Raw genomic sequence first — 20,875 nt, 5'->3', positions numbered from 1 at the left:
TGGTTTATACATCACTCCACACACTGAAGAATAGTAGTTAAGATATTTCCATCTGGACAGACCAACCGACACAACTACCCCCAGAACCAAACCTCTAATGTGGGTAAATATTTGGACAAAGCAGTCCAATCCACTCAGGTTGACTGGTCAAATAAGGGCTTATGGGAAATGCAGATAATATTGGCAGAGAACTGTCAGTACTGGCTGTGAAAATTCCATATCATTGAGGTGTAGTTTATAAACTGGGACGTATTAAACAGATGATTAGCAGCAAATATGCCACTGCTCGAACAGGTGCTGAATTAGATTCTCCAAATGACCTGTTGATGGCTTTAATTCCAACATGTCCACATATTGTCACGCTAACGGAGCACTCAGACATCCGCTGTCTTACAAAAAGCTTTTCATCCTCATGCTTCATTAGGAACTTTTGGAGGACAATAGCCTCTTTGTTCTCCTCCCTGCTTGTCCAGTCTGAGCAGCTCTCCACAGCCATAACAAAGGCTGATTAATGGAAATCTCCACACACATTGACCTTGCTCAGGTATCTCTGTGCCAGATGGTCTAGTCTTTCCCCACGCCGCGCTTCCAGCCACCAAATTAGGAACCTCAGAGGCTGCCGCCCCGCGCTGCTACGTGCCAACTGCCATCAATAACCTGACGCCCAGCTCCTCTCCCAGCCGAGGACTCGCGGCATCACAGTGGCACAGCTGTTATACAGCATGTCACGCTTTGCTCCCCAATAGGCCATCACATTCACCGGAACCAGAACAGGAAAAACAGCTGATACAACTTACACTAACATCTCTATATCGTGTCATCTTCTGAGGAACATGAGAAACTGGCAATGAAATATGCACCATCAGGGAGAATAAAAAGCTGCTTATGATTAACCAAAATGTAGCGCTGTAATAAACAGCGATGTTGTCAGCAGTAATCTTTGCATGAGTGTGGCAGAATTTCAGGACTTAGTAAATCCTTTCCAACTGTGAGTCTATCAAATCAAGACCGAGCAGCGATCTGGGATGGTAGCAGCTCCCAGTAATGGGACTGGGAATGATGTGTGTTCACAGATATTGATGCCAGACTATCCCGTCTCAGTCGCTCTGGGATTTGCCCATCATCCTTGAAAGCAAATGATAAGATTACATCAGCTTAATTGGGCTGCAGACTCCCTTCACACGGCTGCTTGGCTCATCACAATGAAATCATCCACTGCATGCTGTCACACGAGAACCAGGAAATGAACCAGTCACTGAGCAGTCACATATTAGAATGCATCCAAAAGCTGAGTCCATGTTGAACGTAGTTCCTCTATATCTGCTGACTCCACTGAAGTGACGGGTAAAATCAGTTAAATTTTCCTCATGCGTCTGGGTAATTTTAGGAGGTTCCACTGAGTATTGTTCATCTTGCAGAACAACAACACTGATTATCATAGTTACATGGATGATACTCAGATATATCTGGAACTCTCACCAGATGATCTCAGTCCCGTAGATTCATTGTTCCAGTGTTAAGAGGAGTTAAACAACTGGATGAGCCATAATTTTTTGCAATTAAAGAAAGATGATCATGTTTGGCAACAAAAAGACAAGAGTATTGGTAATCACCTTCACTGTCAGGCTCCAAAAGCTAAATACCAAGCCCACAATCTTGGCATACTAATAGACTTTGGTCTCATTTTCACCAGCCATATTAAAACAACTACAAAAACAGCCTTGTATCATTTAAAAAATGCCAGGATCTAGGGTTTTATTTCACAAAATGAACAAGAGAAGCTCATCTATCTCCAGTACAGTGGACTACCATAATGTTCTCTTAACTGGTGCTGCTGCTGCTCGAGTCTTAACAAAGACCAAGCAAACAGATCATATTAGTGCTGAAATCTCTGCACTGGCTTCCTGTCAGCTATGGAATGGATGTTAAAGTACTGCTACTTGTCTATAAATCCCTGAATGGTTTGGGCCCCGGTGTACTTTTCTTATATGCTCAACAAATATAAACCTAGTAGGGCTCTGAGGTCCATGGACTCAGCTTTATTAGTTCAGCCCAGAGTCCAATCCAAACATGGTGAAGCAGCGTGTAGCTGTTATGCTGTTTGTGCCTGGAGTAAACTGCCAGAAAATCTTAGACGTGCCCCTAATGTAGCAATTCTGGGTTAAAAACTAAAACTCATTTTTTTTATTGGCCTTCGTCTGAGTACTAAAATTTGCACTTCATGCTCTTTAATCCTGGACTAGAACTCTCATCACTCCCACTGGGAGCAATGTCTTGGGCTTACAGCTGAACTCTGCTGACAGGTTTCTGTTCCACAATTTTCTGAAGTACTGGCATTTAATTTTTTATTTCACTGATTTTATGATATCACTCAAATCTCTTTTACATTATTTATTTTGAATGATCCCCTTTTAACTACTTTTTTATGTATTTTCTTCTTTATAATTGTATTTTTTATGGATGCTCATTTAATCTGTGTGAAGCACACTGAATTGCCCCTGTGTATGAACTTTGCTATATAAATAAAAATTGCTTGCTTGCTTGCTCTTGAACTCTGCGTCAACGTCCCTCTGACATTACTCTCTATCAGAGAGACAGAGTGTGGAGTGCAGTGAAACTGGAGTATGTCATGCTAACTTGGTAAAAAAAATGCTCGAAGTTTGGGATAATTTTGGTGACTGAAAAACTGCCATTTTCATTGACCTCTCACTTGAATATATCTGACTGAAAAAGGGTTCTATGTGTATCCAAGAGTCTCTCTCCCATAACAGATATGCCTACTGTATGGTAATCCCATTCATTCAAAGGATGGGTGGCTTTCATGGGTATAATGATCAATCCCCATGTTAGAAATACTCAATCATCCAATCTCTGAAAAATGCAATTCTTACAGAAAATCCAAATATCACATTTTTGATACCAAATCATGAATGAATGAAGCATGTTTTTATGTGGTGTTCCTCGAGGTCTTGGTGTCATAATGTGGTATTTTGAAGACATTTTTTGCCATTTTTTTTTTTTTAAATCAGTCCTTCAGTGGTCAAAAAATGCTAAATTTTGCACCAAATCTGTGCAATAAATGGTAACCTCAAAACTGCTGCAACTTCTTATGATGTATGATAGAGCATGGCAAAGGCTGTCTTATACTTCCATCATAATGTTCTTAGCCCTCTATCCACTCCAAACCTGAATCTGAGCTGCATCTCAAATTAATATTCAGTTTCCAGTTACAATTATGTTGCATATTGTGTTGACCTGCTATCTCCACAAAAAGATCACTGCCCAAGGTGGTCAAGAAGTACAAGAATGAATATCCATAAACATAGACTTGAGCAAAATAGATTTATGAAAATTTCCTATTTCAGCCCTCAGTTGGCATAACAAGAATTGAACATTTTCCCTGTCTAGACTCCCACTGATGCAAACTCCAGTGTAACTGCTGACTCATATGCTAGTGCAAAAGGTGTTTACAAGATTGAGAAAGTTAGCTGACCAGATCTTTCATTTCCTCTAGCCAATCATGCAAACACAAAATCAATCAGATGTGAACCCTCTGCTTCCAAAGGAAAAACTCCACTTTAAGACTGCAACGGAGAAAAACAGCTGAAAGAAAGGAGGGAGAAAGTGTGCAAATGAATACCTGCGATGCATAAAGGCTCTCATTTACATCATGGTGGGTCCAAGTTAGGCGGCGGCTAAAATTATACAAGATGTGACAGCACAAAACCTGTCAGAGAGCAAGGACAGGTGCAGGGTGAAGAAAAGACAGAGGGGGACAAGGCAGTGCAGCTGAGCTGGCAGAGATTCTCCTCATTTATCACACCCATTCCACTCGTCTTTCTTCTCACTTTTCTCCTCCTGCCGCCACCCTTTGTTGGTGGCACCTTGAAGACACATCTAGTCACTTTTCACCTGTCATAATACCTCCATTCATGTGTCCCTGCTTCCACCCAAAAACACTTTCCATAACAATTAGTGTGTTAACATGCAGGCAGGGCAGCTTGGATGGAGGTGCGGCAGCTATTATATTATACCAAAGATATGTGGGAGGCAGTTAAAAATGTTACAGGTTACAAAAGGCAGCGCCCCCGTCATGTATCAGCCATCCCCAGGCCATGTACTAAAAACAAGCGCCAACCAGCAAGAAGGTGTCATTACTGACAAGTTCTTGTCACCTTCTGCAGAGAAGCATATAAATCATCCTGACAGGAAACATCACAAACTAGCATCATCGGATGTGCACAGTCCAGGACAAGAAAACTCCTGGTACCCATCTACCCATCCTCAGTTATTGAGAAGAAGAAGTGCTTACTGAACATTCACCCCAACCACAGGCTGCTCACCCTGCTGCCATCTGACAAGAGATACAGAAGTATCCACTGCTGTACCACCATGTTGGAAAACAGCTTCTTCCCTCAGGCTGCAAGACTGCTTAACTAACCCTCAGTACTCCTTGTTTTTTTTTTGTTTTTTTTTTAACTTATCTGCCAATATAATCAATAAATCAAAGAGGGAACTACATCAGAATCGTGTTAAACAAACTTGTTGTAAATGTTTTCTACCTTATCCTGACTATATACTGGGTAACATAATAAAGGTCCCTTATTTAACATTAATAAGCAGTCATGGACTCTGTCTCTGACTCTGATGGCTGTCAGAGAAGCAGGGGTAATAAAAAGAAATTAAAAGGGCCCTAGCTGTACTTGGTGGGGCATGAGACAAATACCCTAGAGGACACTTCACAATATTTTGTCAACTAGAAGGACATCCCAGAAGCATTTTGTCATGTTTTGCCAACAGGAATTGCAACTTAGAACGCATTTTACCACCTTTTGTCCACTTGAAGGGCATCGGAGAGGGCATTTTGTCATGGTTTGATGGGCACTCTTAGAGGGGCACTTTAGAGGGCAGTTTACCATATTTTATCCACTAACAGCACTCTAGATGGCCCTTTATCACATTTGATCTACCATATGGGCATCTATGAAGCAGCATCCTTATGTATTCATGAGGTCTTACTTAAGAGAGGTGTTTTCAACTTTACATTAAGGGTCACAAAAAGCCTAAATACATGGTTATTATGGTTAAGTAATGTTCATTCAGCATTAATACATGGCTAATTAGTTAGCTGGTTGGCTAGTTAGTTAAGTAATGTTTATATAACATGTACAATCAATTATATGTTAGGCTTTAAGTGAATAAACATCTACATTAAAATAAAGGAACAAGCAGACTTCTACATGTACACCATGTCCACTGATGTCATTGCTGGAGAATGGACAAGTAGTGGACAATTATTACCTTTGAATAAACATTAATAAAATCACTTTCTCTCAAAGGGACAGTTCGCTTCACAATTAAAAATACATTTTAAGCCTAAGCCTGTAGTGCTTTTTATCCATTTAGATTTTTGGAGGTATCAGCCATAGAGATGTCTGCCTTCTGTCTAATATAATGGGTCACTTATAAAGATACATTAAGCTGTTTTGACATGATAGTAGTAGTCTTTCTATTTGAAATAAAGTACTTCCAGTAGATTCTACAGTAGAAACAAAGTAGTTCCCACATGAAACTGCTCACAACAGGTGTGTGGATTATCTTGAGTAACCAGGTCATGATTTCTGGAAAGAGACACTGGTTTTGAATTTCAAACGCATTTTTTTGTGCTTTGAGCACCACAAGCTGAGTGTCATCCATTATATATATTATACTGGAGAGAAGGCAGACATCTCTGCGGCTGATATCTCTAGAACTCTGCAAGTGATACCAAAGAAATCTAGAGGGATAAATAGCACTACAGGCCAGCGAAAAAATATGTATTTTTGATTTTGGGGTGAACTGTCCCTTTAATGAAATGCTTAGCTGTGAACTTTATGATAAACATGTTAATTAAACCTTGTTAAACCTTGGTAACAGGAGATTTGAACTTTTGCTCAAATGCCTATTACTGCGCTAATTAACTGTTAATTAATGTTATTATGGATTAACTAATAGTATCTTCATGAACTATTAAATAATATATGATTTAATACTATGGTTAACATGAACACCATTAGTAAATTATTGTCAGACATGTTAGTTAACTATTAATTAACTGCTAATTAATGCTTATTACAGATTAAATAATGTTAATAGCACCTCTATAAAGTACTAAATATGTATTAATTAATACAATGGTTTACATGAACACTGTTAGTACAATATTATCAGACAGAGTAATTAACTATTAATTAACTGTTATTACTGCTTATTACTGCTAATGTTAAGTAATGGACCCTTATTATGAAGTGTGACCATTCACTAAGACTCAGTGCTGTTGACAAAAATGTGACACTGAAGGATGAAAGCATGCTGCTGCTTGTGAGCATCTGATGTGAATAATTTGGAGCAGCAGAGCCAGTTCAGCCTCCCCGGCCAGATGGACTGAGACTTATTGTGTCAGTGCTGGATAAGCATGGGCGTGCTACCAGGCCACTTCCAGCCTCCGCCGCGCTCAGTAATGCCACCAATTTACGTGAAAGCTCATATTTCATCCGCCCCGCTCTCTGTGTGGCTTTCGCGTGCACATTAGCATATTCATATAGCTCCATCGCAGATTTGATATGAGGCGGGGGAAACCACTTTAATTCTGCTCTCTGGTTCACACATGGCTAGTAAAGCAGGGGGGAGGATATCAGTGACTCGCTGCAGAGCTGGAACAGATGACATGACTTTGGTGTGTGTGCGAAATGAAAGCCTGAACAGATGATTCAAAAGCTCATAAACAACTTTTTTGTCTGCCACTCGGCTCTGACAGATGTGTTTGGAAGCTGTTTTTAACGAGCCCGTGTCAAAACACGAGCTATTAGAAATGCTATCATTTACCTCACGAACTCTCTCTGCTTTCTGTCACCGAGATATTGATTCTGGCCCCCCAACTCTTCACTAATGTTGTTTGTTTGCTATCTGAGCTGATAACAGCACTTGAAAGGTGATAAAAATTCTGTCTAATAAAATGATTACTGTGCAGTGGAACTGGAATGAAAACATGGATTACTTGCAAACGGTCCCAGTATTTGACCATTGAGCAACATTTGGGAACAAAAGCAGATGTTTTCTTGTTAAATCCAACCTGATGCTGCCAGTGCTCTTCGTTTTGCTCTTTGCTTATAGTAATGATTAAATTTTGTCTACTAAAATTCATATACTAACAAATTGCATGTAACAGCGTTGCATAATCTGGATACAAAAAGGTAACTGTATTCCATTATAGTTACAGATTAAAAGAGATAGATTCAATAAAAATGAGGATTATTAGCAGGATTATAATTTTAAAATAAAGAAAGATATCCTACCATGCACAGTACACACACAGCTGCCAATTCATTATCATGGCTTCTAGTGAAAAAATGCTTCACTGGGTGGAAATTTCAACATTTTCTGTCTTTAAAATAATCAATCAATCAATAAATTGTGCACAACAAAGGAAGGAACAGCTGGACAGACTAATAAAACTAACAACAAACTAGAGCTGCAATGATTAATCTATTCATTAATCAACTATTAAATTAATCTGCATCTATTCTGATAATTTATTAATATTTTGAGTCATTCTTTAATAAAAAAACAAAAACAAAAATTCTGTTTTTTTTTACTCCTCTCTGACAGCAAACTGAATATCTTTGAGTTGTGGACAAAACAAGGCAGTTGAGGACGTCATCTTTGACTTTTTGCATGATTTTCTGAAATTTTATGGACCAAACAACTGATCGACAACTTAATCAATAATGAAAATAATTGCTATAGGAAAGATTTTTTTTTTCCAAGTGGTTTTGCCATATTATGGCTACTGGCATCATTTTTTTCCAGTTGAGGAAGAGTTACAAAAGTCAGAGGATGACAGTCTACAGATGTAAAAAGTGGACAAATGCAGGACTTTGACACCAGACATGGGAGTGTGTGAGTCCTGATTATCCATCTAGATAGTTTTAGTGTGAGCTGCAGAGTTTTGGAGATATCGGCTGTAGAGGTGTCTGCCTTCTCTCTGGGACTAAATGTCACTGGGCTTGTGGTGCTCAGAGCACCAAAAAAATCACATCTGAAAAACTCTACAGCAGTATCTCTTTCCAGAAATCATGACCCAGTTACTCAAGATAATCCACAGACCTTGTTATGAGCAGTTTTGTGTCGGAACTACTTTCTTTCTGTGGTAGAATCTACCAAAACTACTTTACAATCTACTGGAACTAAACATTTAAATGTGCTTTTTTGAGACAGGATTGTGATAATAATGCAGTAATGTGGTTGGTGATATTAAAAACCTACACATGGAGCCAAATTGCATCATCCAGAGTACAACATAAAGCTGAAATTACTATTTTGTGATCTCAACATAGCACTTCTTTTTCATGACCACATGAAATTATTCAGATTGTTTAATCTTAATGTTACCTGTAGATCCTTGGACATTAGATGTGCTTTTTAATAAGGCTCTCTTTATAAAGGGTTTATAAGTTGTCACTGATTGCCTCATTATGATTAATGAATCATTATAAAATGGATTGTTCCGGTCCTTGATTATTATTGGCTGCACCCTATTTAAAGCTGTTGGAAAATATTCTATAAACACCTGTGACTGCATTACATCAGTGTCACAATGTCTGATTTTGTTGTGACTTTACAATGATTTATGGCGTGGGCTAAACGTGGATGAGCAGCTGAAAGAGATGTAGAGGGGAGGTGGAAAAGAAAAGCGAGACGCTGAAATTACAGAGAGAGAAATCGAAGAGCTGGAAAAGTCGAGAACGAAGCCAGGACTGTTAAATAGATCGTGTGGTCATTTATCATCTGCCAGGACGAGAGCGGTCAGGAGAACGCAATGCTGTCTTTCAAAGAGTGCGCAAAAACCTCAAAGATGCTGGTGAAAGAAACAAACAAAGGCCTGCAGGGATTTATGTTTGAGCAGCCAAACGTTTGGAGCAATAACGTTACCGCTCGCTGCTGCTGACTGCTGACCCATGCACTGGCCTTTTATCTCCATCCAAAGCAGACAAACTACACCAACCATCTACAGTGAGTTAACAGAGAAATCAAGTCAGTGATGGGGCGCAGTGAACCGTCTCTGCAGTCTTACTGGAGCCCAAACGACAACAAAAGGAGATGAGAGCTTCTGGCATCACACAATTAAAACACACCTGTCCAGAGTGAAACACCACTGAACACTGCTTCAGCAACTGCACACTTTATGGTGATATCAGGATGTTAAAAATCACCTTAATCTTTCCACCGTGTTGCTTAGCAAACATTCTAAGCATTTCTGAAGAACTACATTTCCTGTCAGAAGAATGGTCACTTGCTTATAGCAAAAAAACCTGCATTTCATGTTGCTGTGTGTTAATTTCATGAAATCTTGTTACTCTGTTTCAGAAGGGTCAAATTATTGACCTGCATCAAGCAAAGAAAACAACTAAGGAGACTGATGAAACTACTAAAACTGGGTTAAGAACTGTCCAACACATTATTAAAACCTGGAAGGATAGTCGTGAACCATCATCTTCAAGGAAGAAATGTGGTTGAAAAAAAATCTTGAATGATCGAGATCACTTAAACGTTTGGTGAAATCAAATCATAAAATGGTAGAACTATGTTTAATAGTTAAAGTAAGAGCATTTCCACACACAATGTGAAGAGAACTGAAGGGATTGGGACTAAACAGCTGTGTAGCCTTAAGAAAACCACTTATCAGTGAGGATAATCGGAAAAAAAAAGGCTTCAGTTTGTTAGGGGGCATAAAGATTGGACTGTAGATCAATGGAAAAAGGTCATGTGGTCTGATGCGTCCAGATTTACCCTGTTCCAGAGTGACAGGAGCATCAGGGTAAGAAGAGAGGCAAATGAAGTGATGCTCCCATCATGCCTAGTACCTACTGTACAATCCTGTGGAGGCAGTGTTATGATCTTGGGTTGCTTCAGTTGCTCAGGTCGAGGTTCAGCAACGTTATGTGTCCAAAAAAATGAGGTCAGCTCACTTCCTTAATAAATGAGCAGATTTTTACATCAATGGATTTTTTCTTCCCTGATGATTCGGTCATATTCCAAGATGACAATGTCAGGATTCATCGGGCTCAAATAGTGAAAAAGTTGTTCAGGGAGCATGAGGCATCATTTCAGTCCAGACCATAACCCTACTGAGAATCTTTGGGATGTGCTGGAGAAGACTTTAAACAGTGGTCTGACTCTCCCATCATCAATGCAAGATCTCTGTGAAACATTAATGCAGCTCTGGACATGTTGTGACATTGCATAAGCTTATCAAAATGATGCCATGGTGAATGCATGCTGTAATCAAAGCTAAAGGCCAGGCCAGGCAGTGTATCAGCATTCATAAAATCCCTATTTGATGGTATCCCTATGTCATTTGAAGGATTTCTCATTCATTTTCCATAACAGATTACTTTGTAATATACAGAGGATTAGAGGTAAAATATTTCTCATGTATACAGAAACATAATCTGTTGATATATGGCATAAATCAAAATTATGAAACTACTCTCTTGTAAAGAAGTGTCATAATGTAGAACCTTATGTGATGTATGTATGTTAGGTGCACAGTTACACTCAGGAACTTCTGAGACATTTAGGAGGACAGACTATTCTGTGAACTCAGTGGAATTGAGAGTGAAATTCATTTTTTGATTTGCTGTCCTGCCTATGAGGACATAAGGGATGTACTTTTTACTAAAATGTCCTCTATTTATGCTGACTTCTTTTGGCTGGATGAGTGTGAGAAACTTGAGTTGTGTTTTAGAAAAGGAGCCTTTTTTTGTAGCAGATTTTATTCGTCAAGCTTGGGAGAAAAGGCAGAGTATTCTGTTTAAGTCTGAGCTATAAAATGGACTGTAGTTTTGTACTGAAAGTAAAAGGTTTGAGCACCGCAATTGGATTTGGTGTCTTATAAACCCATGAGGGTTGGGCGCAGATATAAAGGGACATCTACAAAGGTATACAACTCATAAATCATTTATAAAGGGATATCAGTACCCAATATTCTGATGTGGTAATCATCTATAATCAGCAGGCAATCTCCTTCTCACATTCCCATCAGTAACATTATTACAGCCAACACCTACAACCAAACAAGCAGTCCTCTAATGTTCCTGTAATATTCCTATAATATAAGGACAGACAGTGACCTGGTGACCAAGTAAATACACCCAGATGGTGCCAATTCAGAGCCAGAGCCACACCATTTGGGGAATGTTTTTACTGGCAAAGTGTTTGCAGAACAGAAGTCTCATAGTGTTAAATTTATTGAGGTATATAGACATCTCAGCAGTCTGGATATGTAGTGTCTGAACATAATGTTCACAAATATGTGAAATGCATCAATATCACTATATTTTAGTATTAGTATTATAAAAAAAAAAAAAAAGCAGAGATGCAATCTCAATTTCTCCAAACTGGATGCTCTTTTACCCTTAGCTGTGCATGAAAATCACAAACAGATAAATGACAAGGGGACACACTTGGTGGACTCCAGCACCCACTGACTTTTTAGTCAGAAAATAAAACCTTTGCTTTGAGACTTAATCTAAAAGTATTTTCCTTTCAACATAAAAGGGCAACTTAACTGTTGGTTACCTGTGGGTTAAATAAGTGCATTTATGTGTATAACACTTTAACAAATGCTGAATAAGGCTGCAGATAAAATATAGCGATACAAGACAAGAATAGAGGGGATAGAAGAAAAGAATGCTGGGAAAGTCACCTTCTTTGCTCCTGAGCGAGCCCAGGTTAGGTGGTGTATCAGTGCTGCTCTGGATGCAGTAGATCTCCCGGGTCTGAATCCCGCCTCCGCACAGCCCCGTCTGGTTTCCACGCCGACGGTCCTGTTGGCTCAGCAGCACATCCACCCTGCACTCCGTCCACTCTGTCGTCTTCCAGCTGTAACTGAGGACAAAGGTGAGAGGACACAGCAAGAGTTAGTCTGATGCAGTGTGACTGTCCCATATTGTTTTTTTTCTTAAAAGAAATTATTGGTTAATAGAACACTGTGAATCATTATAAAAAAAAAAGATCTTTCAAATGTTCTGGATCAGAATCAGCTTGAAGATGCAGGAGGAATGAGAAAAAAACAAAGGGAAACACAACTACCACAAAGAGACACAAAAAACTACAAAGAGACACAAATAGCAATAGAGACACAATTAACAAAAAGACACAAAACTACCACAAAGATGCACACAGGTACCACAAAAAGACAAAAAATTAATACAAAGATACAGAAGGTCTCACAAAGAGACACAAAGCTACCACAGAGATAGACAAAAGTATCACAAAGACAAATAAAACTACAAAATCACATGCAAAGCAACTATGAAGGGATGCATAAGTGCCACAAAGAAACACAAAGCAACTACAAAGAGACACAAGTTGGCAACAGAGACACAATTAACACAAAGAGACACAAAACTACCACAAAGATACACATAAGTATCACAAAAAGATAATTACAACAACACATAAAACACCTACAAGGTGATGCACAACTACCACAAAGAGACTCAAAACAACTACAAAGAGACACAATAACAGAAACAGTGACACAAAAGTAACACAGAGAGACACAAGGCTTCCAGAAAGGCACACAAAAGTATCACAAAGAGGTACAAAAGAACCACAGAAAGACACAAAACAACTGCAGTACAAGCTGTTGGTCTATTTTGACTATAAAGATGATCTAAAACAAACCAAAGAACACAAAACACTAACAAGACAAAAATACCACAACAGCCATTGAAACATTTGTTGTAATTGCCTTGAGAGACCCCCACAGTCATTCTATATAGCTTATATTTCTCTGTAGTTGCTCTCAGCAGAAGCATATTCAGACTGTTTACAGTGAGCTGTGGTGAGCTGTGTTTAGGTGCAGGAAACACAGATACTCTTTACGCCTGGGTCTGTATTTCCTGAGGATTTATTCATCTTGTCAAATGTGCCAACGCATTTCTGTACACACTGCTCATTTCCTTATAGCTACAGCTTCTATTTCAAAACGTTTCCTGTGTCTCTTGTGTCATTTTGCTTCCTGTCATTCTCCAAATCCACCATCTAAACATCTTCCTTGACCGACATATTCTTCTCTGTCAAAAATGTGTCATTTGCTGTGTTTGTGTGTGCATTATTAGACTGAGATTAGACTGGTGCAGTGCCCGTTCAGGGCCCGCATGTCCGTTTGGATCACATTCCCATTCAGAACAGGATGCTTGCTTGCTTCCCCATATGACTGCTTGCACCATTCTCAAGATGAGCATCTGATTGAATTCACACTCGACCCTGCACTTCTGTGGCTCCTCAGTGATAAACCCACCAAGTGTGAAGTCGACTGAATGAATGGCTCTTGAGATAAATGAAGGACAGTTGTACACACATACTATGCCTGCATGCAAAGATTCCGTCCTTTATAGTTAGATGTTGCTGCTACAGCACCACCTATTGGCCAAAGACTTACATCTACCTATCTATACATGTCCATTAGTGGCTCATATGACATTTTTGGTAATATAAGCCGTGTCCATATCATTTCAGCCAACACTGAAGGTCAGCTACAGCAAGACAGAAAAAGTAAGTCTTTCCATCTCAGTCCAGAAACAAATTTGTTGAGAAAAAAGAGATTTGGACAAATTCAAAATCATTCTAGACACAAACTGGCGTAGCTTATATGGATAGATTTGGTTGGACCGTCAGAATCCAGGACATTTACACCTATGGTTTAAAAGTTACAGACCAAAACATAAAGTTTGTTGTTACAGCATCACCATCAGGCCAGTTTGCACTAAATTCAAGACTGCACTGCGTTGGATCCTCAGCAATACACCCACCAAGTTTGAAGTCAATCGGGTGAACGGTTCTTACAAACATACAAAGATTTCTTTCTTTATAGTTAGATGATGCTGCTACAGTGCCATCTATTGGCCAAATGGGACTAAATTTGTCATGGTCTCTCAGACAGCATATCTACATATCCACACATGTCCATCAGTGGTTTCAATAGCGTTCAATAATCGTTCAAAATTTGTTGGAATAATTCAAAACCTCTCTAGACACAAATGGGCATTGCTTATATGGATAGATTCATTTGCACTGTCAGAATCCAGGATACAAATAAAAACATATTATGCTCATGGTTCAAAAGTTACAGGCCAAAATATAAAGTTCATTGTTACAGCGCCACCATCTGGCTAAACTGCTCTTAAAGACTGTATTCCCTTGGATCCTTGGATGGTTGATAAAATTAGAGGACATACAGAGATTCCTGCCTTTACAGTTGAACTAGATGGTGTATGATATAATAAGCAGATGTACGGATGGATGCTTGATGTGACCTGGGTTTATTTTATGTTATTATGTTAGAATTTTGAACTTCTGACATGGATAAATTAAATTAAAAGACAATAAAAAGGGATGTATTTGTTTTTTTGTTGTTTGTTTGTTTTTGTTTTTTTTGGCATTATGGCACATATCCATCATATATGGCATATTGACCTATTCATAGTTATCAGTATTTGTGTAGAAGGCATTCATTTTTGGCTATTTTTACTGCAATCCTTATATTATTACATGAACTATAACCCCCAAAAGAGATTAGATCATGGAAAATAAGATAACAGCATGCTTTTATCAGCTTGTTCTGTGTGCATGGCTTTTTGCAGGCGCCGATGAGCATCAGTTGGCGGGCATCTCTCAGCTTTGTTAGAAAGACTTTTTATGTTATTGACCTTAGATCTCTGTTTACAATACACCTCAGCATTTGCAATTTAACCAGAGCGTCCGCTGAGAGCTCTCTAAGACTGTGTTTTTTAAGCTGAAAGGAGGCTGTTAATTGCAGCAGCTATTCATAGATGGGTTTGCGTCTGGTCGGTGAATTGGCAGCAGTCTGCTCCAGCAGTAATGCATTGTGGTTTCCACCCTGAGGTCAGAAAATGTAAACCCTGCCTCCATCTCTGCTCATAATGGAATTCATTTGAGGTCGCCAATGAAAGGCTCCATATTCATGAGCGAGGTCTCTCTGTCTCTCTCTCTCTCTCTCTCTGCACTGCTGCGGGACAATGAGGCCCCTGGGAGAGTAGTGCATCTTGGGGCTTTAAGTTGCCCAGATGGGGACACTCAGACAGAGCAGTTCTTCAGCACCATGGACAGAGCTGCTGCCTCTGAGCCTGCTGTCTGCAGAGAGTCGATGCACAGTGATTTACTGTTTCACATCATGACTGATTCGACTGTGCCATAAAACAGACCAATAAACTGAGCAGACGTCTTCTTGCATTTAATATATGTCTTATAGTGGAGGTGTAAGAAAATATCGATACCTTTGGGCATTGATTCTCAAAAACACTGTATCGTGATATCATGATACATGCAAAGATTCTTGGCCGTGGTTGATATTATATTGTGTTTAAACCCCTGACTGCTAGATAGTAGTGGTGTTATTTACCTTCATTGTGCTTTTGTATGCATATTGTTGTGTGTTATTTATACTATGACAGCTTAGATTAAAAACTCTGTTTAAAAAAATAGCGATATATCACCTTGCATACAGTATCGTAATTTATAGCAATATACTGAATAACCCTTGTAACATTATTTGTATTGAACCACCATATTCTTGCCAATACACAGCCCAACAGAAAACAACAAATCACAGCACAGGTGGATTTTTTTAGTTCTTAAAAAATAGCAACATAACAAGGATGGTTACGGCAGTCAATCACAGCACAGGTGTTTTTCAAAGCAACCAATCACAGCAAAGGTGGTTTTCAAACGGCCAGTCACCCCACAGGTTGGTTTTAAAACAACCAGTCACATCATAGGTGTTTTTAAAATCAACCAATCATAGCAAAGGTGATTTTTAAAACAGTAAATCACAACCAGTGTATTTAAATAAAAAAAAAAAAAACTTCTGAAATAAATTCATTTAAAAAATGTATTACTATCCAAACACTACAAAATTTGGAAATACATAAAATATCAGCTCACTAAAATATTTACATAACAGTCAATTGCATCATCATGATCATGCACAAAGTGTGGACATATATCATCTACCTGTGAGTAAGAAGCTACACTCTGATGGTAAGATGGAGGTAAATTGATTAAAATGAAAACAAATGATTCATAAACACTGTAATCGTGCCTCCAAACAGGAACTATGATGAAGAGGAGTGCAGCTCAGGTGGAGAATATTTCAAGCAGCACTGTTGAAAATTAAGTGGAGGACAGTTAAATGAGCCGGCGGCCCAAAAAAATACAAATAATTAACCCATAATCTATGACTTTATGTGTTTTAATTATATGCACATTTTCCATGTAATTTTATTACATGAGCTCAATGTAATGAGTTGCATTTAATACAATGTTTCACATTGAGCAAGCATGAATAAATTAAATACCTCAAGTCAGATTTGATTAAGTTAATGTAAACGTATACATTATCTGTGTTGGAGGGATAAATAAAGTTTTGATTTGATATATTTCAGTTACATTTTACTTAAAAAATATTGCTCCATGTTTATTAGAGCCAATAATCTTTTTTTGAATGTATATGCCTACTGCAACACTGGAAAAACTGAGCTGTAGTCTTTTAACACTCACAAACTAATCATTGCTTAACTTTATTAAAATCCTGAAGGGTTAAACTAAGAAACATGCTTCACTCATTCATAAAAAAAACACTGAGAGAAACTTTCAATGAGAGAAGACATATTGTATCATACAGAATACTAGACATCAGTTCCTACTTTACCACCGATCTCTTAATTTGATTGGTGAATGAACTCAGAGGGAGTTTAAAGGTAAGTGACGTTCCCTCCTGAGGATGGGGGCAGCAGGCTGAGAGAATCTGGTTGGGACAGAATGATGGAGTAAGAGAAAGAAATCAGACGGCGCAGCAGCTTCCTCTCAGACACTCCATTTATATATTTCTGCTGGCACAGAGCCAGACACAAGCCATTTCCTCCACATCTTCTCACGCGCACACACACACACACACACACACACACACACACACACCAACAAGCTCCTTTCACTGACCCCATCCAGCCTCAGTGTGTCTGGGATTATTAAACCTGCAGACCTCTGCAGTAATGAGTTTGTCATTTTCTCACCCCGGACTGTTAACATAATTTCGGGACACATACGCTGTGAGACAGGCTCAGTGCACCTCAGGTTACTTGCTAATATTCTCCCATTCGAGCAGGCAGATAACTCTTTCTATCTTTGTGCAGTGCTTACACAATGCAGGGCGGCACTCCGTCTCCCTGGGGGCTGCAGGGCTCCTTCTCCTCCAGCTCTGGACAGTCTGCTCCTCCACCGATCGGGAACTGGCTCACTTTTCTGGTGCGAGTGCGCTGGCCCATGGGCCCGTTTGGGTCGTAGCACTCCTTGGAGCAAGCCGACCACTCAGACCACTCAGTCACATCGCAGTCTTTGGTCAGCACGCAGGCCTGGAAGGTCACTGGCAATGTCTCCTGAGAGCACAGGCTGGAGAAGACAAAACAAAACAAGAGGAAACTTTTATTATTCAATGCAGATAAGATAATAATATGTTAAAACCCTTCAAAATCTAAAATAAACATCTACTAATAATATAGGTATAAAATGTGCTACCATATTTTTTAAATTTATAACAAATTATGAAAATGTTATCCCTTAAAAGTTGTGCCCCAGATTTCTGTCAAATACATCAGATTGTAGTCCTTCTAAATCAAAGCTAAATAAGAATTATGGTTTAAAAATGTGTATTTTAATTAACATTAAGAGAACTCTGAGACACGTTAAAAAATAAAATGGCTGCTCACTATGACTATGCTGTGAAATGAAAAAAAAAATGAAACATTTTGTCAACTCTGTAAGACATCAACTTTCAGATTTTCCATTTGAGAGTTTGACCTTTTAAAATATATGTTCCAGCATAACTGAAGAGTAAAACTCAAAACTGCTTCAAAATACAGTTTTATTCCGTTTCTCAAGCTTAAATGAAATCTGTAATAGCAATTTTTTGGGGGGTCAAAAAGAACATAGTGGTAATTTTATAAGGGAGGAGTGAAGTTGTGGAAGTTCTGAATATCAATTTTCCTTTTAATGGTTTCTTTCAACCTCTAGTAGTCATCATTTCATAAATCTATCACCTGAATGAACAGTGATAATTCTGCAAAGCCCCACATTACATTCAGAGCTGACATTTTTCAAATTCTTTCTGTCTACAATATCTGTGCAGGGCGAGGAGTTTCTTTTTAAAATGTCTTTTAATGTTTCCTTTCCCTTTGTCTTTTGTAATTGCTGCTTTATATTATGTAGCAAAGAGGTATATATGAAAGGTTATATGACTATCTGAGAACATTTGCAGTGACGAGCTGGGCATGATGCTATTTGTTTTAATAATACAAATGATAAACGTGTTGAAAAAGTTACAGAAAAACCAATACACAGTTAATATCAGTAATTCATGATATATTTAGAAAGTTTACCAGTGCTTGAGCAGTTTCCTGCCTTTTTTAAAACTAGAGACAGGGGTACTTAGATTTTTAGATTTTAGATTTTGAATGCTTTTAACTAATATTTAAATAGTATGAAGTTGTGAATTCTTGTCTGGGACAAGGCTGTTTAGAAATTAAAGAAAATGAAGCAAACCAAAACATTTCATAAATTACATATATTTCATATATATAAATTCTTAAAGATTACATTTTCTTTTAAAATGGTATTTTAAATGATTTGTCTTAATTCTCTACTAACTACAATATTGCACATTCTTCAAAATAAGTGGGATCTTTTAACATTCCTTCCATTTAGGTAAAGTTCCCATTTTTATACCTCATTAAATCATGTTTTTGGAAAAATCTGACAAAGATGATGGAAATCTGGGACAGAACTTCAACTTTTACAAAAAAAAAAGAAAAATTAGAACAAAGATGATTTTAACAGCACATTTCTTTACCTATGGTATCAATAGGTATTTGGGTTTTGAAGGCTTTTTTTTTTAACTTTTTATTAATTTTCTTTTATTAACACATTGCGCCGACTGGGCACAAGACACACAACATGACATAACATGACATGGGGAGGATTCGGGCATTAGTTCAGACAGCAGAGTCAACATAAGTACATCATACATAGAAACATAAAGATTCTGCTGTTGGAAATAGGGAAAGTTATTTTCTATTAAAGGGTTTGACCTTACTTTTGCCATTTATTTAAAATCAGGTCTTACAGTTGGCACATAGGTGAGGTGATTTTGACCAGTCTTCTTCAAAAATATCTGTTTGGTTTCTTATTTTGAATGTAATTCTCCCCATCATGTATATATTATAAACTATATCAGTCCACTTCTTTATTGTTGGTTTGTCTTTCTTAAACCATTTTCTGGTCAAAGCCTTTTTGCATTCCACTATCAACACCTTCAAAAGGTATTTATCCCGCTTTGTATATTCAAGTCTGCCTAGATCCACAGAGGGACAGTGGGACAGCTCCAAAAAATATGAAAGTGGCAGGACCTCCTGCAGGCAGTTTGATTTGAATAGTTGGTCCTTTGTGCTGATTTTGAAGGCTTTTAACACATTTTCAAATTGTATTAGTGAATTCTTGTCTGGAACAAGGCTGTTTTCTGGCACATAGCAAGTTTAGAAATTTTAAAAATTAAAGCAAACAACATATATTTAATATATATAAATCCTTACATTTTCACCAAAAACAATGGAGTTTGAGTGTTATTGTTAATCATTTTTACAGTTTTTTGGTAGGACATGATTTGCCCCAGTTCTTAAGAATAGGTGAAATGCCTTTGTGCAAATGAATGTGAATATCCAGAGAAAGTCATCCATACATCAGTAGATAAAGACAACAGACTGACAGGAAACAAAGAGTTTCCAGTTAAAATGCCTCTATATTCAGAGTGTGGATGATTCTAAAGTGAGTGTAGTGTGGGGGATTACAGACGTAACAGACTGCTGTACACCCTACAGCTTCCCTTTGTCAGACTCAGCCGATGTGATAAATGGGCTTTGAAAGTTGTTCATTACAAACCCAAACAATTTGTTCTCCGTATTTGCAGCGGCTGCTTCACAGCACCAGGGCTTTGTTTGATGATGGGATTGCTGTGGAGTTGAAAGACGCTGGTTTCTCTCTCTGTGGTTTGTAGAGGCTGATAGGCCATTTGGGATAATGACACACTGCTTCTCTTTTCTGCTTCTCTTCCCTTTTACTCTCAACAGTTCAATTTTTTCTTCAACTCCCCTGAACTTGTGAAGGCCTTCTGAAGCTTTGTGTACAAACACACACACTGTGTGCTCTTTCAGTTTTTTTTTCAATCTATTTTTTTCAGGTTGTTATCACAGTTCTCCTGCAGCCATCAGGGTTCTTTCTTTAAACCTTGTATGGTAAAGCTGTGTCTCGACACAGACACCACCACGGCACTGTGAAGCTTTACAGATGCAAAATGCAAACAGTTTGTTGACTTTGATCATCAGCAGGAAAAGGTTTTCATACAGAATGACCTGCATTTATGTTTTATCTCTTGTGAGTTCTGTCAATCTCAGAAGCATAGATGTTTGTGTGGGAGGCATATGGATACTGCAGTTTCTTGGCAAAAGCATCTTCTCTCCTTCCAACAGTCAACATTCATTTATTTTAACAGTGGTCACCATCTTTCCCTAACTTTAAACATATAATTTTGGTTTGCTAGATTTAAACAAACCTTGATCACGGAGGTGGCAATAAGCCTATTTTCACCAGTGAAAGAAAACATATTCCTATGTTAAGTCATAAATATGAGGTGAATGGGATAAAACTCATAATTATAAGATAAAAACTCAAAATTGTGTGATAAAAAGTCTAAATTATGAGA

The 20,875-nt window shown here is 38.3% G+C and overlaps 1 protein-coding gene across 1 annotated transcript in view; it reads right to left on the bottom strand.

Moving 5' to 3' along the window:
- Window positions 1-20,875, bottom strand: part of thsd7aa (thrombospondin, type I, domain containing 7Aa) — a 227,290-nt gene that overhangs the window by 101,548 nt on the left and 104,867 nt on the right. Inside the window, exons 3-4 of the mRNA XM_084738887.1 lie at window positions 17,266-17,514; window positions 11,747-11,928 (exon numbers count right to left, since the gene is read on the bottom strand). Of these exons, the coding sequence (XP_084595013.1) occupies window positions 11,747-11,928; window positions 17,266-17,514 (431 nt within the window). The remainder of the gene's footprint in view (window positions 1-11,746; window positions 11,929-17,265; window positions 17,515-20,875) is intronic.

The sequence above is a fragment of the Lutjanus erythropterus genome, chromosome 16 (assembly GCF_056507025.1).
Source record: "Lutjanus erythropterus isolate fLutEry1 chromosome 16, fLutEry1.hap2, whole genome shotgun sequence".
NCBI classification, from domain to species: domain Eukaryota; kingdom Metazoa; phylum Chordata; class Actinopteri; order Lutjaniformes; family Lutjanidae; genus Lutjanus; species Lutjanus erythropterus.
Note: the sequence above shows the minus strand (reverse complement) of the source record. Positions and strands in the feature narration are given on the sequence as shown.